This window comes from Mercenaria mercenaria, chromosome 6 (assembly GCF_021730395.1).
Source record: "Mercenaria mercenaria strain notata chromosome 6, MADL_Memer_1, whole genome shotgun sequence".
Classification (NCBI taxonomy): Eukaryota; Metazoa; Mollusca; class Bivalvia; order Venerida; family Veneridae; genus Mercenaria; species Mercenaria mercenaria.
The window spans coordinates 9,154,497-9,175,967 of record NC_069366.1 but is presented as its reverse complement, the minus strand read 5'-3'; the positions used below and the strand labels follow the sequence as shown (position 1 = coordinate 9,175,967).

General features: G+C 36.5%; 1 protein-coding gene across 4 annotated transcripts in view; it reads right to left on the bottom strand.

Annotated features, from left to right (window-relative positions):
• Window positions 1-10,449: 10,449 nt before the first annotated feature.
• LOC123549708 (WW domain-containing oxidoreductase-like) overlaps window positions 10,450-21,471 on the bottom strand; it is a 34,469-nt gene continuing 23,447 nt past the window's right edge. For 3 of the 4 annotated variants that reach the window (XM_053545033.1, XM_053545035.1, XM_053545034.1), the window contains exons 9-10: window positions 14,278-14,491; window positions 10,450-11,665 (exon numbers count right to left, since the gene is read on the bottom strand). In XM_053545033.1, the coding sequence (XP_053401008.1) occupies window positions 14,306-14,491 (186 nt within the window). In that variant the 3' untranslated portion in view covers window positions 10,450-11,665; window positions 14,278-14,305. Of the gene's footprint in view, window positions 11,697-14,277; window positions 14,492-21,471 lie in introns of all 4 variants that reach the window. The other variant, XM_053545032.1, reaches the window with a different exon arrangement.

The following is a 21,471-nucleotide window of genomic DNA, read 5'->3' as shown; positions in this document are numbered from 1 at the left end:
AATGAAGTTCGAATAGTTTTTACATTGTAACAGACTAAAGGTGAACACCGAAGAACGATGAGCAAAATGAAGTTCACACAGCTTTTAGATGGTAACAGACTAAAGGCGAATACGAAAGAAAGATGGCCAAAATGGGGTTTACACAGCTTTAAGATGATACCAGACTAAAGATGAACACTGAAAAACGATGGGCAAACTGAAGTTCACATAGTTTTTATATTGTAACAGACTAAAGGTGAACATGGAAGAATGACCGGTAAAATGAAGTTCACATAGTTTTTAAATTGTAACAAACTAAAGGTGAACACCGAAGAACGATGGGCAAAATGAAGTTCACACAACTTTTAGATGGTAACAAACTAAAGGTGAACACCGAAGAATGACGGGCAAAATGAAGTTCACATAGTTTTTAAATTGAAACAGACTAAAGGTGAACACTGAAGAATGACTGGTAAAATGAAGTTCACATAGTTTTTAAATTGTAACAAACTAAAGGTGAACACCGAAGAATGACGGGCAAAATGAAGTTCACATAGATTTTACATTGTCCATTGTAACAGACTAAAGGTGAACACCAAAGAACGATGGGCAAAATGAAGTTCACATAGTTTTTACATTGTAACAGACTAAAGGTGAACACCAAAGAACGATGGGCAAAATGAAGTTCACATAGTTTTTACATTGTAACAGACTAAAGGTGAACACCAAAGAACGATGGGCAAAATGAAGTTCACATAGTTTTTACATTGTAACAGACTAAAGGTGAACTCCAAAGAACGATGGGCAAACTGAAGTTCACTTAGTTTTTACATTGTTACAGACTAAAGACTAGCAACAGACAGCAAAGAGTTATGGTAAATGGGTCAATGAGTTCCTGGAAAAAAGTTTTAAGTGGGGTACCCCAGGGAAGTGTCTAAGGGCATGTATTGTTCTTGATCTTCATAAATGATTTGCCAGACGTAATGAAATGTGTGACCAGATTATTTGCTGATGATACAAAACTATACTCTAACTCTGTACAAGAGTTAGTACTCCAGGATGGCGTGTTTAGTGCATGTGAATGGGCTCAAAAATGGCAAATGGTATTTAACAGTAAGAAGTGCAAGCATTTGCACTTTGGGAAAAGGGAAATTACTGACACCTTTTATATGAAGAGTAGTAACAATCAGATTGTTGAAATCAGTCAGGTACAGCGTGAGAAAGATCTTGGAGTTGTTTTTGATGCAGATTATGAAATTTTCTATTCATATCAATTAAAAGGTGAATAAGGCAAACAGGAATTTGGGTCTCATTTTCAGGACTTTTACATATATGGATATAGATATGTTTCTGTCACATTTGGAATATGCGTCTATAGTATGGAATCTAAATTGAAGAAAGATCTGATTGCAATGGAGAATGTCCAGAGAAGGGCAACTAGGCTTATAGCAGATTTAGGTAATATGGAATATTGCTAAAGACTGAGGGTGTTGGGCTTACCTACTCTGGAATATAGAAGGCTTAGGGGAGACATGATACAGGTGTACAAGGTCCTCCATGGCTACGATAAAGTTAATAGTGAAAATATTTTCTCCTTGGTAGGTCATAACAGAACTAGGGGTAACAGGTATAAATTATAAAGAGAAGAACTAACTCCAAACTGAGAGAGTGTTTTCAGTCAGAAAGTAATCGATACCTGGAATGAATTACCTGATAATGTAGTTTCAGCACCCTCAGTAAATGCATTTAAATCGCGTTTAAACATTTAAGGCCAGTTGCTATCAGTGATGTTGTGACATTATGATGACTACGAGTTTAAATGAGTAAAACGTGTGTGAATGATGCATCATGTACTATAGTATACGGAAGTTGCTGCTGATAAAAAAATTTGGGAGAACAAAGAAGAAAAGGGCCGTCAGAAACGTTATGTTTGTATGGATCTAATTCATATGTGGCCTCTACAACAGTATGAACAGTATAAAGGTGAACACCAAAGAATGACGGGTAAAATTAGGTTCACATTGTTTTTAAATTGTAACAGATTAAAGGCAAACACCGAAGAACAACGGGCAAAATGAAGTTCACAAAGTATCTACATTGTAATAGACTAAAGGTGAACACCGAAGAACGATGGGCAAAATGAAGTTCACTTAATTTTTACATTGTAACAGACTAAAGGTGAACACTAAAGAATGACGGGCAAAATGAAGTTCACATATTTTTACATTGTAACAGACTAAAGGTGAACACCGAAGAACGATGGGCAAAATGAAGTTCACATAGTTTTTACATTGTAATAGACTAAAGGCGAAGACTGAAGAACGACGGGCAAAAATAGGTTCTCACAGTTTTTAACTTGTAACAGACTAAAGGTGAACTCTGGAGAACAACGGGCAAAATGAAGTTCACATAGCTTTTACATTGTAATAGACTAAAAGGCGAACACCAAAGAATGATGGGCAAAATGAAGTTCACATAGTTTTTACATTGTAACAGACTAAAGGTGAACACTGAAGAATGATGGGCAAAATGAAGTTCACACAGTTCTTACATAGGTGGAAACCTAGACAAATGGACAAAATATATAACAAATTTTAATATAGGTGGACACTGAGAAACAAATATGCGAGGACAGACTATATGTAGTCTCTTAGTAACAGATGGATGATATAAATATCCCTTAGTTCTTACATGATGGCAGTCTGTAGTTTAAGTTGAATGATGACCAGGGGATCAATGTACAAGAGTTCTGTTGACAGTATACACACCTCAATACAAAAAACTTTTGACTTTAAAATACTGTACCTATTGAGCCAACACTGTTTAACTAGCACAAGGGCAATAACTCATATGGACAAGCTGGTTACAGAGCATGCCCCGCAACATGTTCTAATAATGTACAGTTGAGATATGTGTACAATGATAAAATAATCCGACACTTCTGCTAATTCATGGGCCACAACTCTGGAGGTAATTTCCTGAAATGACTAATTATCCAATGTTACATTGATTTTAAAGAGCGAACGCCCAACTATCAACTTTGAAATTAGAATAATTCAAGGTAAGTTACTATGAAGACACTGGTCCCAACTGGCTAGTTACTGAACTTGATATAGATTATACAGCAAAGAAATATTCTGCATAAAAATGTTTGAGATCAGTATGGTATATTGATCAAAAAGTCAACATTTGCAATTTTGACTTATTAAAGGGCAATAACTCTTGATACTTATTTGAATTGGCCAACTACTAGAATTGAGCTTGACCAACACTTTACAGGTATAAATTTTGTACAAAAATGACTGAGATCAAATTAGATTGACAAGAAGGACATGATGACCCTATATCGCTCACCTGTTAAACTTGGCCTTGAAATCGTCAAGATAAACATTCTGACCAAGTTTCATGAAGATAAGGTGAAAAATGCGGCTTCCGCAGTATTAACAAGCTTTTCCTTCGATTCGAGTGGTGATCTAGTTTTTGACCCAAATGACCCACTTTCCAACTTGGCATGGTAATCATCAAGATACACATTCTTACCAATTTTCAAGAAGATAGGGTCATAAATATGGCCTCTAGAGTGTTAACAAGCTTTTCCTTTGATTTGAGCGGGTGGCCTAGTTTTTGACCACACATGACCCTAGGAATGATCAAGACCACTCAGACCAAGTTTCATGAAGATGGGTTCACAAATATAGCCTCAAGAGTGTTCCCAGCTTTTCCTTTGATTTTACTTGGTGACCTAGTTTTTGACCCCACATGACCCAGTTTCGAACTTGGCCTGAGATCATCAAGATAAATATTCTGTGCAAGTCTGTATCAAATCAAAGCATAAATGAAACCTCTATATGGTTGAAAGGGCCAAAATAGACAAGTTTGCCCCATTCAGGTGCAGAAACTCTAGAACCCATGATGGAATCTAGCCGGTTTTCGAAAGGAACCGAGATCTTATTGTGACTTAAGTTGTGTGTAAGGGTGGTTAAAATCAAATATAAAATGTCACTTCTATCGTGTTCACAATGTAAAAATTAACAAATTTTGGCTCTTTCAGCGGTCAGTCAGGTGCCGTAACCGATTATTGAATCTGTAGAATTTATTATAGAATCCAAGATATATTGTTGCTAAAGATATTTTGCAAGTTTGTATCAAATCAAACCATAAATAAAGTCTCTATCAAAGAGCAATTTTTGGCCTTTTAAGGGGTCATAACTGGAAGCCATGATTGGATCTGGCAAGTTTTCGAAAGGAACCGAGATATTATGCCAATAAAAGTTGTGTGAAAGTTTGATTAAAATTGATTGCAAAATGTAGTCTCTATCATGTTCACAAGAAATTGTGGATGGACAACGGACGAAATGTGATCACAGAACCTCACCTTGTCACTACACAACAGGTGAGCTAAAAAAACATTATGTCTCCTACCACTTACCACGCAGAAACTACAAAATGCCACAAATAAAGGGCAATAACTCCAGGGAAAGTTGTTTTTTTTGCTGAAAATCATCAAACAGGAAAAGAAAATGCTGAGGATATGTATAACTAAGTTTGGCAATGATAAATCTTGTGAAGTTTGGCTTAAGCCCATCCACATGTGTCGGAGAGGTTGCATGGACAAACTTTGTGACATACAGACAGAAGGACAGACTAACAACACTAAATCAGTATGTCTCCCCAACTTCATGTGGAAGACAACAATACTCCACTTACTGAACAGATAATCTAAATTATCATGATTGACTACATGACATTCACACTGAAGTTACTGGTCTTAACTGGCTACTTATCAAACTTGGCCTAGCTTTTATAGAAATACACATTCTCCTTAAATTTGGCTAATTCAGAGAAAAACAATCTCTAGTTAATGAACAAGCTGTGTCAATTTCCACAATTTGGGGTATTTCAAGTAATTGGGATGATAGAATGGTCCGAGATATTATGACCATACACTCTGACCAAATCTGGTAAAATCTGGAGAAGAACTGCTCATAAAAGAGTACCAGTTTCTGTTGATGCCAGCCAATACATATGGTTATTATTGGATCCTGTCAAGACAGCATATAACAAGAGTGCCAGAATGTCACAATATAGGCCCGTCACAGCAAATTTCTTTACTCTAGCACCTGTATTTGCAAATGGAATTTTAATTTTGTGGTTGTTTAGTAATCATTGTAATACTTCTGTTTCTCTAAGTCCACAAAAAAACTCCTTACCAGGTAGAGATACTTTAAAATACACCTAAAATTGGAAAGTGGCATCTATGTTGTACCACAGAGAAGTGGTCTTGTTTTTTCCGTACGGTCAATTATGCAAAAGTTACAATATAAGCTATTTACAGCAACAACTAAAAAAAAAAAAATCCAAAAAAAAAATTGTAAGTCCATATAAAAATCTTTACCAGGTAGAGATTGGTCAAAATACACCTCAAAATTGGATGTAGCATGCATGTTGTACTACAGAAAAGTGGTCTCGATTTTTCCCTACACTAGTAATGAAAAAGTTACAAAATAAGCTATCTATAGTAACAAAAATGGGAAGTAATTCTAAAGGGAATTGCGCATGACACTTCATTTCATGATGGTGTATAATTGTGCCAAGTTACATCAAAATCCCTCCATGCATGAAGAAGAAATGCTTCCAACAAAGTCATTCTTGTATGCTTCGGACAAAGTCATTCTTGTATCTGACCTTTGGTCTCTAAGTGTGACCTTGACCTTAGACCTAGTGACCTGGTTCTTGTGCATGACACTCCGTCTCATGGTGGTGAACATTTGTGCCAAGTTATATCAAAATCCCTCTATGCATGAAGAAAAAATGCTCCGGACAAGGTTTTCATTCTTGTATCCTTTGACCTCTAAGTGTGACCTTGACCTTAAACCTTGGGACCTGGTTCTTGCGCATGACACTCCGCCTCGTGGTGGTGAACATTTGTGCCAAGTTATATCAAAATCCCTCCATGCATGAAGAAGATATGCTCCGGACAGTTTTCTTTCTTGTATCCTTTGACCTCTAAGTGTGACCTTGACCTTAGACCTGGTTCTTGCCCATGACACTCAGTCTCATGATGATGAATAATTGTGCCAACTTTCATCATAATCCCTCCATGCATGAAGATACGCTCCGGACAAAGTCATTCTTCAATTTGACCTTTGACCTCTTAAGTGTGACCTTGACCTTAGACCTAGGGACCTGGTTCTTGCGCATGACACTCCGTCTCATGATGGTGAACAACTGTGCCAAGTTTCATCAAAATCTCTCCATGCATGTAGAAGCTATGGTCTGGACAAAGTCTGTGGACGCCCGCCCGCCCGCCAGGGCCGTTCCCATAATACGTCCCGTTTTTCAAACGGGCGTATAAAAAGGACAAGTAAAACACATAATATAAAACCAATTTAATCATTTATCACAGATAATAATATAATACCAAAGAAAATAATAATTTAACAATTAACTGTGTTCTACAATACATGAATACATTGTTTTTATGTCACATATGTCTGTGCTAAGCAAATCCCAGACTATGCACATTTGACCGAAGACAGTGTGTCTGAAATATTCACCACCTACCATGATTCATGTACGAAAGTTTTGTTTTTGTTTTTTTTAATCTGTTAAGTATTGGTACACAAATCAGGAACACTGGTTAGGTTGATGGTCAACATACTGCAATTAACAACTAGAAAATGCTTTTGTAAAAAAGCGCATGTCTCCCCCAATGCAAAGTCCTATAGGCAAGAAGTCAATAGGGGTCAGGAGTGAAAGTCAAAGAGACACTGATGGTTGGCTGCAATAGGGATCATCTACTTGGCATGTCCAGTCATCCCGCTAAATTTCAACACTCGTGGCCTAGTGGTTCTCAAGTCACTGTTCAGGCTCCTGTGACCTTGACCTTTGATCAAGTGACCTCAAAATAAATAGGGGTCATCTAGTCTACATGTTCAATCATCCTATTAAGTTTCAACATTGTAGGTCAAGTGGTTCTCAAGTTATTTCCAAAAAATGATTTTACATGAACAGGCCACTGTGACCTTGACCTTTAATAGACTGACCCCAAAATCAATAGGGGTCATCTACTCTGCATGTTCAATCGTCCTATGAAGTTTCAACATTCTGGGTCAAGTGGTTCTCAAGTTATTGATCGGAATTGGTTATCAGTGTTCAGGCCCCTGTGTCCCTGACCTTTAATGGAGTGACCCCAAAAACAATAGGGTCATTTACTCTGCATGAACAATCATCCTATGAAGTTTCAACATTCTGGGTCGAGAGGTTCTCAAGTTATTGATTGGAAATGGTTTTCAATGTTCAGGCCCCTGTGGCCTTGACCTTTAACAGAGTGACCCTAAAATCATTAGGGTTCATCTACTCTGCATGACCAATCATCCTACGAAGTTTCATCATTCTCAGTCAAGTGGTTCTCAAGTTACTGACCGGAAATGGTTTTCAATGTTAGGGCCCCTGTGACCTTGACCTTTCACAGAGTGACCCCAAAATCGTTAGGGGTCATCTACTCTTTATGACCAATCATCCTATTAAGTTTCAACATTCTGGGTCAAGTGGTTCTCAAGTTACTGACCGGAAATGGTTTTCAATGTTCAGGCCCCTGTGACCTTGACCTTTAATGGAGTGACCCCAAAATCGATAAGGGTCATCTACTTTGCATGTACAATCATCTTATGAAGTTTCAACAATCTGGGTCAAGTGGTTCTCTAGTTATTGATCAGAAATGGTTTTCAATGTTCAGGCCCCTGTGACCATGACCTTTGACGGAGTGACCCCAAAATCAATAGGGGCCATCTACTCTTCATGACCAATCATCCTATGAAGTTTCAACATTCTGGGTCAAGTGGTTCTCTAGTTATTGATCGGGAATGGTTTTCAATGTTCAGGCCCCTGTGACCTTGACCTTTGACAGAGTGACCCCAACATCAATAGGGGTCATCTACTCTTCATGACCAATCATCCTATGAAGTTTCAACATTCTGGGTCAAGTGGTTCTCTAGTTATCGATCGGAAATGGTTTTCAATGTTCAGGCCCCTGTGACCTTGACCTTTGATGGAGTGACCCCAAAAACAATAGGGGTCGTCTACTCCAGCAGCCCTACAACCCTATGAAGTTTGAAGGTTCTAGGTCAAATGGTTCTCCAGTTATTGCTCGGAAATGAAGTGTGACGTACGGACGGACAGACGGACGGACAGACAGGGCAAAAACAATATGTCTCCTGGGGGAGACATAATTATTCATGGAGTAACTTTTATGGATCTTTTGCTTGTCTTAAAGGCACTGACCTCCAGATTTGGCTAAAAATAATATTTCTTTCAAATTGAAGTTTGGTCATAATTATTATGAACATTAGAATATGAGTTTTTGTTTATAAAATATTTTAATAATTCCAAATCAAGACAAAATGATGACCGTGTCGGGAATCAAACCCCGGACCATTGCGGCAATAAAGACATTTTCCCGTCGTCGTAACCAACAGCACTTTAGCGGAATTAGTGAATTATGACTTCAAAATATAGATATCTATAATCAAGACAGTTTACCTGGAGTAAAGCGTTACAAACGCTTTTCGATTTTCATCGTAAAAAGTAGTAAAAACAGCAAATTCTCATGTGTTTCTGTAACATATACTAGTAGTTTGTCAGTAATTAAGTTTTAAATTCTTCTTAAGATATATAGCATTTATTTCCAGTTATTTAAAAAAAATTTTTTAGTTGTCAAATGATCTGGAGGCCAGTCCCTTTAAAATTGATGTTTAAGTCATATGAACATTCGAATAGGAGCTTCTAAGTCTAAACTATCTTAAAAAATGCCAAATCAAGAAAAAACGGATGCCCGAGCCTGAAAACCCCGACCACCAGGGCAATAAAATTTCCCCCGGTTTCTTTACCAATAGGCATTAGCATACCAGAATGTGAACCATCACAAAAATTTCCAAGTTAACAGACCAAGTAGAGAAATACGCATTTAACGTTCGTTAAATACAGATATTTATAATTAAGGAGTTTATTTCAAGTAAAATGATACAAACGCTTTTTAATTTTCAATGTAAAAATTAGTAAAAACAACTAATTCTCATGTGTTTCTGTATACATATAGTCTGTCAGTAATTAAGATATAAAACTTTAAGAAATATAGCATTAATTTCCTGATTAAAAATTTTCTCCTTTTTGGTTGACATACGACCTGGAGGCCAGTGCCTTTGAACTGTACTGAACAAATAAAATTACCATACATTTTATCTTTAGAATTTAAAATCAACAAAGTCAAATCGCAGATATATATATATATGTAAAAAAAACCTAAATTTCTTATGACTGCATGCTAACTGAACACAAATAAAACAAAAAACCAGCTTTTTTTTGTATTTTCAAAATTATTAAATCTTACATGAAATTTTAAAGGTCCTCATGAACCTAAAGATTTCATAAACAGGAGGGTTAATGGCCTTACTAGCTTAAGAGGTCTTTGGGTATGGCTTTTGTGTCTAATTTGAGTGGGGCCAATTTTTTTGTACTGGTCTGCATTTAGATTTTGGTTTCACTCTTGGAAAACAGGTCCACGTTGGTTTGTACATTAAGCTGATGCTACTGAGGTTTCTGCATAGATTACAGTGTTTTCTGAATATATATTTATATGCAGCCTACTACATTGAAGCTGAAATGTTTAAAGTGGCAAAATAATGTACTTTGTGATTCCATTTTAAATCTATGTAAAGCAAGGGCAGTACTGATTTTATCTTTGAGTCATACTTTGTAAAGTTTAAAACAGGTTAATTAGATGGCGCTACATACCAAATATCTAATATAAAGCATTTCACCTGTTGCTATTACAGGAAGTTTTTCCTATATAAATCTATGTTGATGGAATGATCCCTGGGATCTGGCCGATTTTGACCCCAGGGTCAAGATTTGTTTCAGTAGGATACGGGTCCAATACATACCAGTTAACTATTCAGAATTGCAGAGAAGATTCTTAACTTTTTTTCTATAGGATTGAACTACTTTTTACCCATTGATCATGACTTGTTGAAGAAAATTAATACTCAGTACAGCTGGCAAACTACTGAGCCATTAGTCATAATGTTTGTGCAAAAATGATGCATATTTGGAAAATTAATATTGTCTTAATAACTTCTTGTCACATGTTGACTGTAGAAACTGATTTGAAAATATAGTTAAATGGGACTTACAGGCAGTTTATAATACTCAATATTTGTATGTCCAAATACCGATGTATTTACATGCTTAAATACAATTTAAACTTTAGCATGATATGAGCCGCGCCATGGGAAAACCAACATAGTGGCTTTGCGACCAGCATGGATCCAGACCAGCCTGCGCATCTGCGCAGTCTGGTCAGGATCCATGCTGTTCGCTTTTAAAGCCTACTGCAATTAGAGAAACCATTAGTGAACAGCATGGATCCTGACCAGACTGCGCAGATGCGCAGGCTGGTCAGGATCTATGCTGGTCGCAAGGCCACTATGTTGGTTTTCTCATGGCGCGGCTCATATCACTTTCAACTATTCATATAAATGTCTCACATTTCCACTAAAAACATTAACAACATCGACTTGGTATGTAGAAACATTAACAAGAGCTGTCACAGGAGACAGCGTGCTCGACTATTTCAATGCTGGATAGTGAAACTGGTCACATCTGAGGAAGCTGGAGCTGTCACTGGAGTGTTTAATGACTCCAATGAGGATGAAAATATTGGACAATACCTTGAGTCTGCGTCAAAAGTGTTAAGTAATAAGAGAGATAAAGTGTATCAAAACATTAAATAACTATAATTCTAAGCAAAAAGGGGGCATAATTCATGAAATATTGGTGCAAGAGTGACACTCCTTGTGTCACATGATGTGGATGATGATCTGGAACAACTACTCTAAGTTTGAATCAAATCCAATTAGTAATAACTGAGATAGAGTGAAAGTGCACCAAAACTTTAACCTGAAATTCTAAGTAAAAAGGAGAGATAATTCATGAAATAATGGTGCTACAGTCATCGTCCTTGAGTCATATGATGCGAGTGATGATGTTGAACAACTATTTTAAGTCTGAATCAAATCATCTCTGCAATTACAGAGATATAGTGAAAATGTATCAAAATTAACTTTAAATTCAAAGTAAAAAGGGGGGATAATTCATGAAAAATAGCTGCTAGAGTTATGGACCTTGTGTCAATTGATGTGGATGATGATGTGGAACAACTATTTTAAGTTTGAATCAAATCCATTTAATAATAACTCAGACAGAGTGAAAGTGCATCAAAACTTTAACCTGAAATTCTAAGTAAAAGGGGGGATAATTCATGAAATACTGGTGTTATGGCCCTAGTGCCATATGATATGGGTGATGATGAGGAATAACTATTTTAAGTTTAAAACAAATCCATCAAGTAATTACAGGATAAAGAGAAAGTGCATCAAAACCTTAACCAAGGTGCGGACGCGGAGACACCAACATCAGGTCGAGTAGGATAGCTCCCCATACTTCATATAGTTGAGCTAAAAATCAACAAGAGAATACACTGTCAATGCAGCTATGATTTGAGAGTTCATGACTACCCATCTAGACGCTGCAAGTTCCATCTTCAGGTGGAGCTGAATGTCCTACTCCAGCAGAGAAGTTGTCAGTTTTTGGAGAGAACAAGCGAGTACTGGTACCATGTCTTGGAACCCTGAATCAGTTAAGTGAGAATGTTTGCGTGACTGAAATGTAAACAAGTTGAACATATCCTATCAAACAAACAAATCAACTTTATGATCATTCTAAATGAATGTTTATATGGTATAAATAATAAAACATTCAATTTATTGTGCAAGTTTTAAATGCCGCTACTTCTGTTCCCCCTATCTAAAGACTGTTTTAAAGGTGGGAAATCCTACTGGGTCATATCTTAACCTAGTGAAGATTTTTAAACACTAGAATAGATTAATGTCATAATTTTTTTGATGAAAGAACTTAACAAGAGGGCCATGATGGCCCTATATCGCTAACCAGAATTGATCTGGCCTACTGACCTTGTTTTTGACCCCACATGACCTAGTTTCAAACTTGACCTAGAGATCATCAAGACAAACATTCTGACCAAGTTTCATAAAGATAGTGTCATAAATGTGGCCTCTAGTGTTAACAAATGACCGAGTGACCTAGTTTCTGACCCCACATGACCCAGGTTCGAACCTGACCTAGAGGTCATCAAGACAAACATTGACCAATTCTCATGAGTTTTAAACTTAAACTGCAGACTCTAGAGTGTTAACAAGATTTTCCTTTGATCTGGCCTTGTGACCTAGTTTTTGAGCCCACATGACCCAGTTTCGAACTTGACCTAGAGATTATCAAAACAAATATTCTGACCAAGTTACATAAAGACTGGGTCACAAATGTGGCCTTTAGAGTGTTAACAAGGCAAATATCGACAGATGACTGATGACGCACAATGCCAGACAATGACCGGTCACAATAGCTCACCTTGACCACTTCGTGCTCTGGTGAGCTTAAAGACACTGATTCTGGTATGCCTGGTATGTGGCCTATGGAGATGATAAGGTCTGCGTATTGGCGATAAGGGCCAATACACAAGTCGGGACCATTGGTAGACTTGCTTCTGTTTATCATAATAAGCTACTGTATAGCTACTGTGCAGTAAATAAATTGCAGGTGATATTTCTCACCTTTATAACATACCAGTTCTCACCTTTATAACGAGTTTAGAAAGCTTGATTGAATTAGGGCTAAATAAACAAAGTGATAAGATACAATAGTGTTTTATCATATTTTTAATAAAGTAAGTTTTTTAACAATTACATCTCATTATTGCTGTTTATTATTATCAAAAATATAAAAAATGCATTCAGGCACATAGCTTTTAGAAGTAATAAATTATTGTGTATTTTGAACAATGATATATCTTTATTGCTGGATTTTATTATACATAAAAGAAAGTTAACATTATTTAAACAACACAAGAGGAATTAAGCATTTTTAATATATAACATCCTTCTGTCTATATACCTTCTCTATCTATTAAAAATGCAACTGAACGCTTCTTTAATTTCTAATAAAATCCAGCAATTATCTTTTCTTTTTTTTTATTTTGTTACTTTTGATAAAAAGATCATAATCATTGAATAAACAAACTTGTAATTTCTCTTATTAAGTTTTGAATAATTATTTTACAGTCAGAAATGCTTTGCTGTAAGAGTTATAATTTAATTGGCCAGGACATTACTCACATGACTGAGCAATCAAAGTTAGCATCTTAACAATTAAAATTTTGTGTACATGCTGAAAAAAGACTAAAAAAAAACAACAGCATTTCAATTAATAAAATGCAAAACACAGGAAATAACCAATTTACCTGTAGGCAATAAAATTTATGATTCTCTGACAATAATTAGGCTACATGTCAAGTCTACAGGGGTTTTATTAGGGCTGTCATCGATAGAAACGATATCGATGTATCAACGATATTTTTTTGTCGATCGATTATCGATTCCTATTTTCAAAAATCGATATTTTACAGAGAGAAAAAACTATCAAGAAAAACACTCAAACCCTCAAAAACAACCGAAGTTCACAAAGTTGTAAGTTTGGAAAAATGCAAAAGAGGAGTGAAGGCAAAATAAAAATGGAAGATGTTATTAATTTTTATTTATTTCTTTTATTTCATACGGTAAATATCAATTCAACACAATCAAACAGTAATATGAAAAGTAGGCAATAAAACTAAAAATAGCATTTACAGAAAGGTATATAGTAAGCATATGAACAAATAGGTTGTTAATCTAACTTAATAATCGATATATCAATGTATCGTCGATATTTGTCCTCTGATATATCGGTATCGTCGATATGCCTAAGACCCAATCAATGACAGCCCTAGGTTTTATGGACCCTTAACAGACTGGACCAGACAGGATCTTGTATATTGGGGATTAAAAAGTCTGGTATTTGGGGGGGGTCACTTATATAGGAGATTTTCTTTGTCTTTAAAAGGAATAAAATGCAATGTATTTCTATATAAAATAACAGTTTTAACTGTCATCAAGTAGAGGTAGAAGTGAATATTTGTATATGGTACCTTTTTTCAAGTATGAACATCTGCAGAAGCCCAATAATTAAGTTTATTCCTATAAAATAGCCATTTTGACCCAAACCACTAAAGAAACTGATTTTACAGTGTCCTCTGAGACTGGTGACAAAGCAACTATATGCCTTCTACCCAACCTACCTCAAGATTTAACCGTTAGTTGGGCCTTCAAATTTGTTATTTACCACTCTTACCATATAAAGCTCTTGCAGAAACTCAAAACTAAATGGGTCTTCCAATACGTTTACTAAGCATTCGTTCGCTTATATCCCACAATGCCTTTGCAAGCTCATCATCACATCCTGCACTAGAAGGTGGACATCGAACACAATTGTTGAAGTACATACCACCATTGTTCTGCAACTCGGGGGCTGCAGCACAATATATAGTAGTTGCTGCACCTTGTTGCTGAAACACAGTGACACAAAATCATATTCACATAATTTTTTTTTCATTAACACACCATTTGAAATATGAGTGAAGTAAACCCTGTATGACAATGTTCCCTTGAAAAGGCTTGAAAAATAATTAAGTAAGTCCAAACATTAGGCATACTTAAACAAGAGCTGTGACTATTAGTGACAAATGGTCCCGAAGGGTGCCCAAGAATGCTACACTTGTTTGTGCAAAATATGCCAAAATGGTTTAGGTATGTATGAATCATTTTGTGAACTTGACCTTGACCTAAGAGACCAAGGTCATAAGCGCGACACACCTTCTCAATTTGGCTTACATTTATATCAAATTATTTTCAAACCCCCCTATGAATATTGAAGTTAAAGCCTGGACAAGAAATATAACCTGTTAACCTTTGACCTCTAAGTGTGACCTTGACCTTGGAACTAGGGGTCTTGGCATGACATGTCGTCGCATTATGGGGAACAGTTTTGCCAAGTAATTTCAAAATCCCTTGATGAATGGCAGAGTTATAGACCAGACACGAAATATACCCTGTTAACCTTTGATCTCTAAGTGTGACTTAACCTTGGAGCTAGGGGTCTGGGTCTTGCGGACGGCACATCGTCTCATTATGGGAACATTTATGCCAAGTTATTTTCAAATCCCACTATAAATGTTGAAATTACAGCCTGGACAAGAGTTTACACGGACGTAGCATGCATGCACGCTGTAGCATGCATGCACGCATGCACACACGCACGCACACACATGGACGGACAGTGCGATTTTAATATGCCCATAATCCCAAACAAGAATGATGTCAACATTGTAAGACACATGCCCCTGAAAATCCCTGACGGAAAAAATCGGACATAACTGAAGAAAAATTGACCACAAAACTACCAGCGATATGCACATGTCCCTTTCATCCGAGTTCATGCTGGTTACGCAAACCAAGTTTAATTTAAGTTAGACAGAAACTAAAGGAGGAGTTGAGTGTACAATGTTCTGATGTAGTTGTGTTTTTTCAAAGTCTGGAAAAAGATCTGAACTCCATTAAAAATAATGGACACAAATGTCCCAACAATATGCATATGTTAATTTCATGCAGAGGAAGTATACCAAGTTTCATTTCAATAATTTGAAAACTGCAAGAGGACTCCTGAAGTTGAGTACACAATGTTCTAATGTAGTTTATAATTTCTAATTTCGAAAAGGGATATAACTTCAGAAAAACATATCAGACAAAAAAGTCCTTATAATATGTACATGTTCACTTCATGCTCTTAACATACACAAAGCATATTCACAAATTTATTAAAACAGTAGAGTTGAGCTTTAAATGTATTATATGTAGTTGTTATATCATTAAGCTCAAACAGGCACTGAATTTCTCATCTACCATAGTTTTACCCATGATGACTAGCTTTCCTATGATTTGACCTAGAGTGGTTTCGTTAAAGACCAAATATGGTCCAGTTCTAAACTAAGTCTAGATTTTATCCAGACAAACACTTTGACTAGGTATTGTGTAGATCAGGCACATAACATGGCATAAATTATATAGTGTTAGCAAGCCTGACCTACTGACCTAGTTCTTAAAAAAATAGATTACACAATTTCAAACTTGATCTGTATTTCATACAGACAAACATTCTAACAAAGTCTAATGTAGATCATGTAGAAATTATGCTCCCTGAAAGAGTTAATGAAGGCTTTTTTGGATTTGAATTTGTGGTTTAAATTTTTACCTTTGACCTAGATTTTATACAGACAAATTTTCTACTAAAGTTTCGAGATGAATATTGAGGGTAGAAAATATGGCCCCTGGAATCAAGCTTTCCTATAATATGACATGGTGACCTTAATTTTGACCAAAAAAGATGGCGCAGTTTCATACTTGACCTTGAACTTGAGAGGAAAAATGGCTACATGGTATTACAGTCGACACTGTATTAAGAGACCACCCAAGGGACTGCTAAGAAGTGGTCTCTTAATGGAATTGTCTCTTAATGAATTTCAGTCAGATGAAAAGGAAAGTTATTTGTAACTGTTAATGTAACTGTATTTATTATGAACATACATGTATGGTTTTAAAATCTGTTTTAACATTGTGAACACTTTTTCAAGTCCAAACACCGTGAAAATTATAGCTAGATTGTTTGTTAGTTTGACTGATACAAAGGTTAATTGCATTCAGTCACGTGCAAAACGTACTCGCTAATAACACAGATGAAGAAATGCCCGGTAGAATTTTGGTACCCGGTCGCTTAATAGATACTTTTGTCGAATATTTTACCTGTTGGGACTACATTAATGTGGTCGCTAGTCGTTTAATAAAAAAGTCGTTTAATGGAATGAATATATATACTGAAAACCTTCAGGAGGGATTTTGACTGGTCGTTTAATACAAAAATCGCTTAATAGAGGTGGTCGCAAGTATGATGTCGACTGTATTTTCAGTTTTAATGAAGCTTATTAGCATATTCAGTAATTGTAACCAAGCTTTGCTGAACTTCGATTAAGAAAGTCCTATCAAACTACACAGCAGACGGCTGGTCATATCTTCATTCATCCTTACACTACTACTAACTCAGCATGGTACTAATAAAATTTATTTTTGTAAATATCACTTATTGAATCTATGACATGTTTCATGTAATTTAGCTAAGTAAAAATCACAACTTTTTGACCACCTCAAAGATATCAAATCACTTTCATGGAAACAAAAATAGTGATTTCATACTTTATAATAGCCCGGTGACCATTTTTCATGAAAAAATATATACAAATAACTGAATTTTTTCAAAATTTTTCAACCTGCCTAAAAATTAAATTTAGAAAGGTAAGTGACGTGCTAAACTGTTCAAACACCATTAAGAAATATACAATATGTTATTACAAGAGATCACAGAGTGATCTTAGCGCCCACCATTGAGCCATTTTTGAATGTTCCAAATTTCAAGACAAGATCAAGGTCAAAGTTCATTTCAGTACACAAAACTGTGCATGTGATCCATGCATGTGGTCCAAATTTGAAGCTGTAGCTTGAGAAATGTGAAAGTAGGTCACTAGATCAATTCCAAGGTCGAAGTTCATTTCTGTACACAAAACTATGCACGTATTTCAAACCTGAAGGCTGTAGCTTGAAAAATGTGAAAGCAGTTACTAGGTAAAATCAAGGTCAAATTTCAATTCAGAACACAAAACTATGCATGTGTTCCAAATTTGAAGCCTGTAGCTTGAGAAATGTGAAAGTAGGTCATTATGTCAATCTCAAGGTCAAAGTTCATTTCGGTACACAAAACTATGCATGTGGTCCAAATTTGAAGGCTGTAGCTTAAGAATTGTGAAAGAAGGTCACTAGGTCAAAATCAAGGTCAAATTTCATTTCAGAACACAAAACTATGCATGTGGCCCAAATTTGAAGCATGTACCTTCAAAAATGTGAAAGTAGGTCACTAGGTCAATGTCAAGGTCAAAGTTTAGTTCTGTACACAAACCTATGCATGTGGTCCAAATTTGAAGTCTGTAGCTACAGAAATGTGAAAGTAGGTCAATAGGTCAATCTCAAGGTCAAAGTTCTTTTCGGTACACAAAACTATGCACATGGCCTAAATTTGAAGGCTGTAGCTTGAGAAATGTGAAAGTAGGTCACTAGGTCAAAATCAAGGTCAAATTTTATTTCAGAACACAGAACTATGCATGTGGTCCAAATTAAATGTGAAAGAAGGTCACTAGGTCAATGTCAAGGTCAAAGTTAATTTCGGTACACAAACCTATGTATGTGGTCCAAATTTGAAGGCTTTAGCTACAGAAAAGTGAAAGTAGGTCAAGATCAAGGTCAACTCATGACAAGGTTCATCTAACCACTCAAAACTATACATAAGGTCCAAATTTGAATGTTGTAGGTTATGACAAGAAGATTTTTAAAGTTTTTCCCTATATAAGTCTATATAAACCATGTGACCCCTGGGGCAGGGCCATATTTGACCCTAGGGAAATAATTTGGACAATCTTGGTAGAGGACCGCTACATGATGCTACATACCAAATATCAAAGTCCTAGGCTCTGTGGTTTTGGACAAGAAGATTTTCAAAGTTTTTCCCTATATAAATCTATGTAAATTATAAAAATAAACAGAGGGCAATAACTCACTCAAAAATTGTTGAACCAGTCTTTATTTTCAGGGCGACACAACTAGGGTACCAATACATCATTCTGACAAAGTTTGGTCAAAATCCCCCCAGTAGTTTCTGAAGAGATGCGATAACGAGAAATTGTTAACGGAAGGACGGAGGGACGGAAGGACCACAGACGTAGAGTGATTTGATTAGCCCACTATCTGATGATGGTGGGCTAAAAAGGCCAAGCACATTATACCATATATATATAACTGCAAAAATGTACATTATGTAGGTACATTCATACAACACTGGGCTATCCCGATCATGTGATCAGTATACAAAATTGCACCATGATGTTTCAATCGGGCTATTCGCATGTCCCACATGAGTACCGAATTGATGTGCTATCTAGGCTGTAATGAGTACAAATCATGCAAAACTGGTGTACCAGGCAACATCAAGGTACACAATCGAGTCCACCTATAAATGTGAAATCATAAATATTCATAGAGGGACTATTTTTTGTGGATCTTATGGTAGCTTAAATCCATGAAATTAGATTCAAGGAAAACCACCCAATTTTATACTCACAAAATCAAATGATTTCACCATGTTTACATTCAATATATATATTTTATATATATTGTATGGAAAAAAACATTTATTTTTGTATAAGCAACACTAGTGCAACGATATCAAGGATGGCCCTTACTGCGAGATTGCACATGCAATCTGACAGCACGATTCCATGATTTGCTAAAAGTCTCCATGAGGACTACACCTAAATAAATGCACAAACAGTAACATTTAATTCTTAACTATTTACATTGGCTGACATCAAGCATCACTGAAGTATAAAAGACGAGTGTTCTTCAAGTCTAAACCTAAAATAACTGTGTTACCGAGACAAGTTGCACAACTCACATGCTGAATAACAACACTATGAAGTTTGATGACTCTAAGTCAAATATTTTTTGAGATATGCATGACATAAATTCAGGCAGATGTTCAAAGTTCTCTACACAAATGGGTATTTAAGTGGCTACCCTTTAGTTCTCTGCCGTGTAAAGAATTTTTACCCAGCTGTGTGCAATAGAATGGCGAGATTTACTGTTACCTGTTGTCTTTGTAGCCACATAAGTATCCATTTTAAGCACAGACAAGGGTAAATTTAACTCTCTCCCAAAAATTTGGGAGGTATGGGGAGGGGTGCAAAAAATATTTCTCCAAGCATGTCCAAGTACTGTCTGGACAAAATCTGACAGACACATGCATACTTTAACACATATACACCAAACAGCCATTTTGATAACCATGTCATGTAAGGGTGTGTACTGGTTTTTGATATAAATCGAATATCGGTATTACAGGTTTGACTGATATGTCATATTGAAGAATGTCGCATTGGTCAAAATATCGAATAATTAAAAAGAACCAAAAAATATGTTTCCGTAACCTACTCTGGGTGTTATTTTAGTGTCTTTATGCAAACTGGAATCAATTGTTTATATGTCGTGACAGTAATTGCAGTTCACCTCTTTTTCTACACACAAGATATAACTAGAATATGCTTTTGTAAAAAACCCCACGTCTCCCCCAATGCAAAGTCCTATAGGCAAGAAGTCAATAGGGGTCAGGGCTGCAATAGGGATCATCTACTTGGCATGTCCAGTCATCCCACTAAATTTCAACACCCTTGGCCTAGTGGTTCTCCAGTCACTGTTCAGGCTCCTGTGAATATGACCTTTGATCAAGTGACCTCAAAATTAATAGGGGTCATCTACTCTGCATGTCCAATCATCCTATTAAGTTTCAACATTGTAGGTCAAGTGGTTCTCAAGTTATTTCCAAAAAATGATTTTACATGAACAGGCCACTGTGACCTTGACCTTTAATAGACTGACCCCAAAATCAATAGGGGTCATCTACTCTTCATGTTCAATCATCCTATGAAGTTTCAACATTCTGGGTCAAGTGGTTCTCAAGTTATTGATCGGAACTGGTTATCAATGTTCAGGCCCCTGGTACCTTGACCTTTAACAGAGTGACCCCAAAAACAATAGGGGTCATTTATTCTGCATGAACAATCATCCTATGAAGTTTCAACATTCTGGGTCGAGAGGTTCTCAAGTTATTGATTGGAAATGGTTTTCCATGTTCAGGCCCCTGTGGCCTTGACCTTTAACAGAGTGACCTTGAAATCGTTAGGGGTCATCTACTCTGCATGACCAATCATCCTAAGAAGTTTCATCATTCTGGGTCAAGTGGTTCTCAAGTTACTGACCGGAAATGGTTTTCAATGTTCAGGCCCCTGTGACCTTGACCTTTCACAGAGTGACATCAAAATTGTTAGGGGTCATCTACTCTGCATGACCAATCATCCTGTTAAGTTTCAACATTCTGGGTCAAGTGGTTCTCAAGTTACTGACCGGAAATGGTTTTCAATGTTCAGGCCCCTGTGACCTTGGCCTTTAAAAGGGTGACCCCAAAATCGATAGTGGTCATCTACTTTGCATGTACAATCATCCTATGAAGTTTCAACATTCTGGGACAAGTGGTTCTCTAGTTATTGATCAGAAATGGTTTTCCATGTTCAGGCCCCTGTGACCTTGACCTCTGATGGAGTGACCCCAAAATCAAAAGGGGTCATCTACTCTTTATAACCAATCATCCTATGAAGCTTCAACATTCTGGGTCAAGTGGTTCTCTAGTTATTGATCGGAAATGGTTTTCAATGTTCAGGCCCTGTGACCTTGACCTTTGACGGAGTGACCCCAAAATCAATAGGGGTCATCTACTCTTCATGACCAATCATCCTATGAAGTTTCAACATTCTGGGTCAAGTGGTTCTCTAGTTATTGA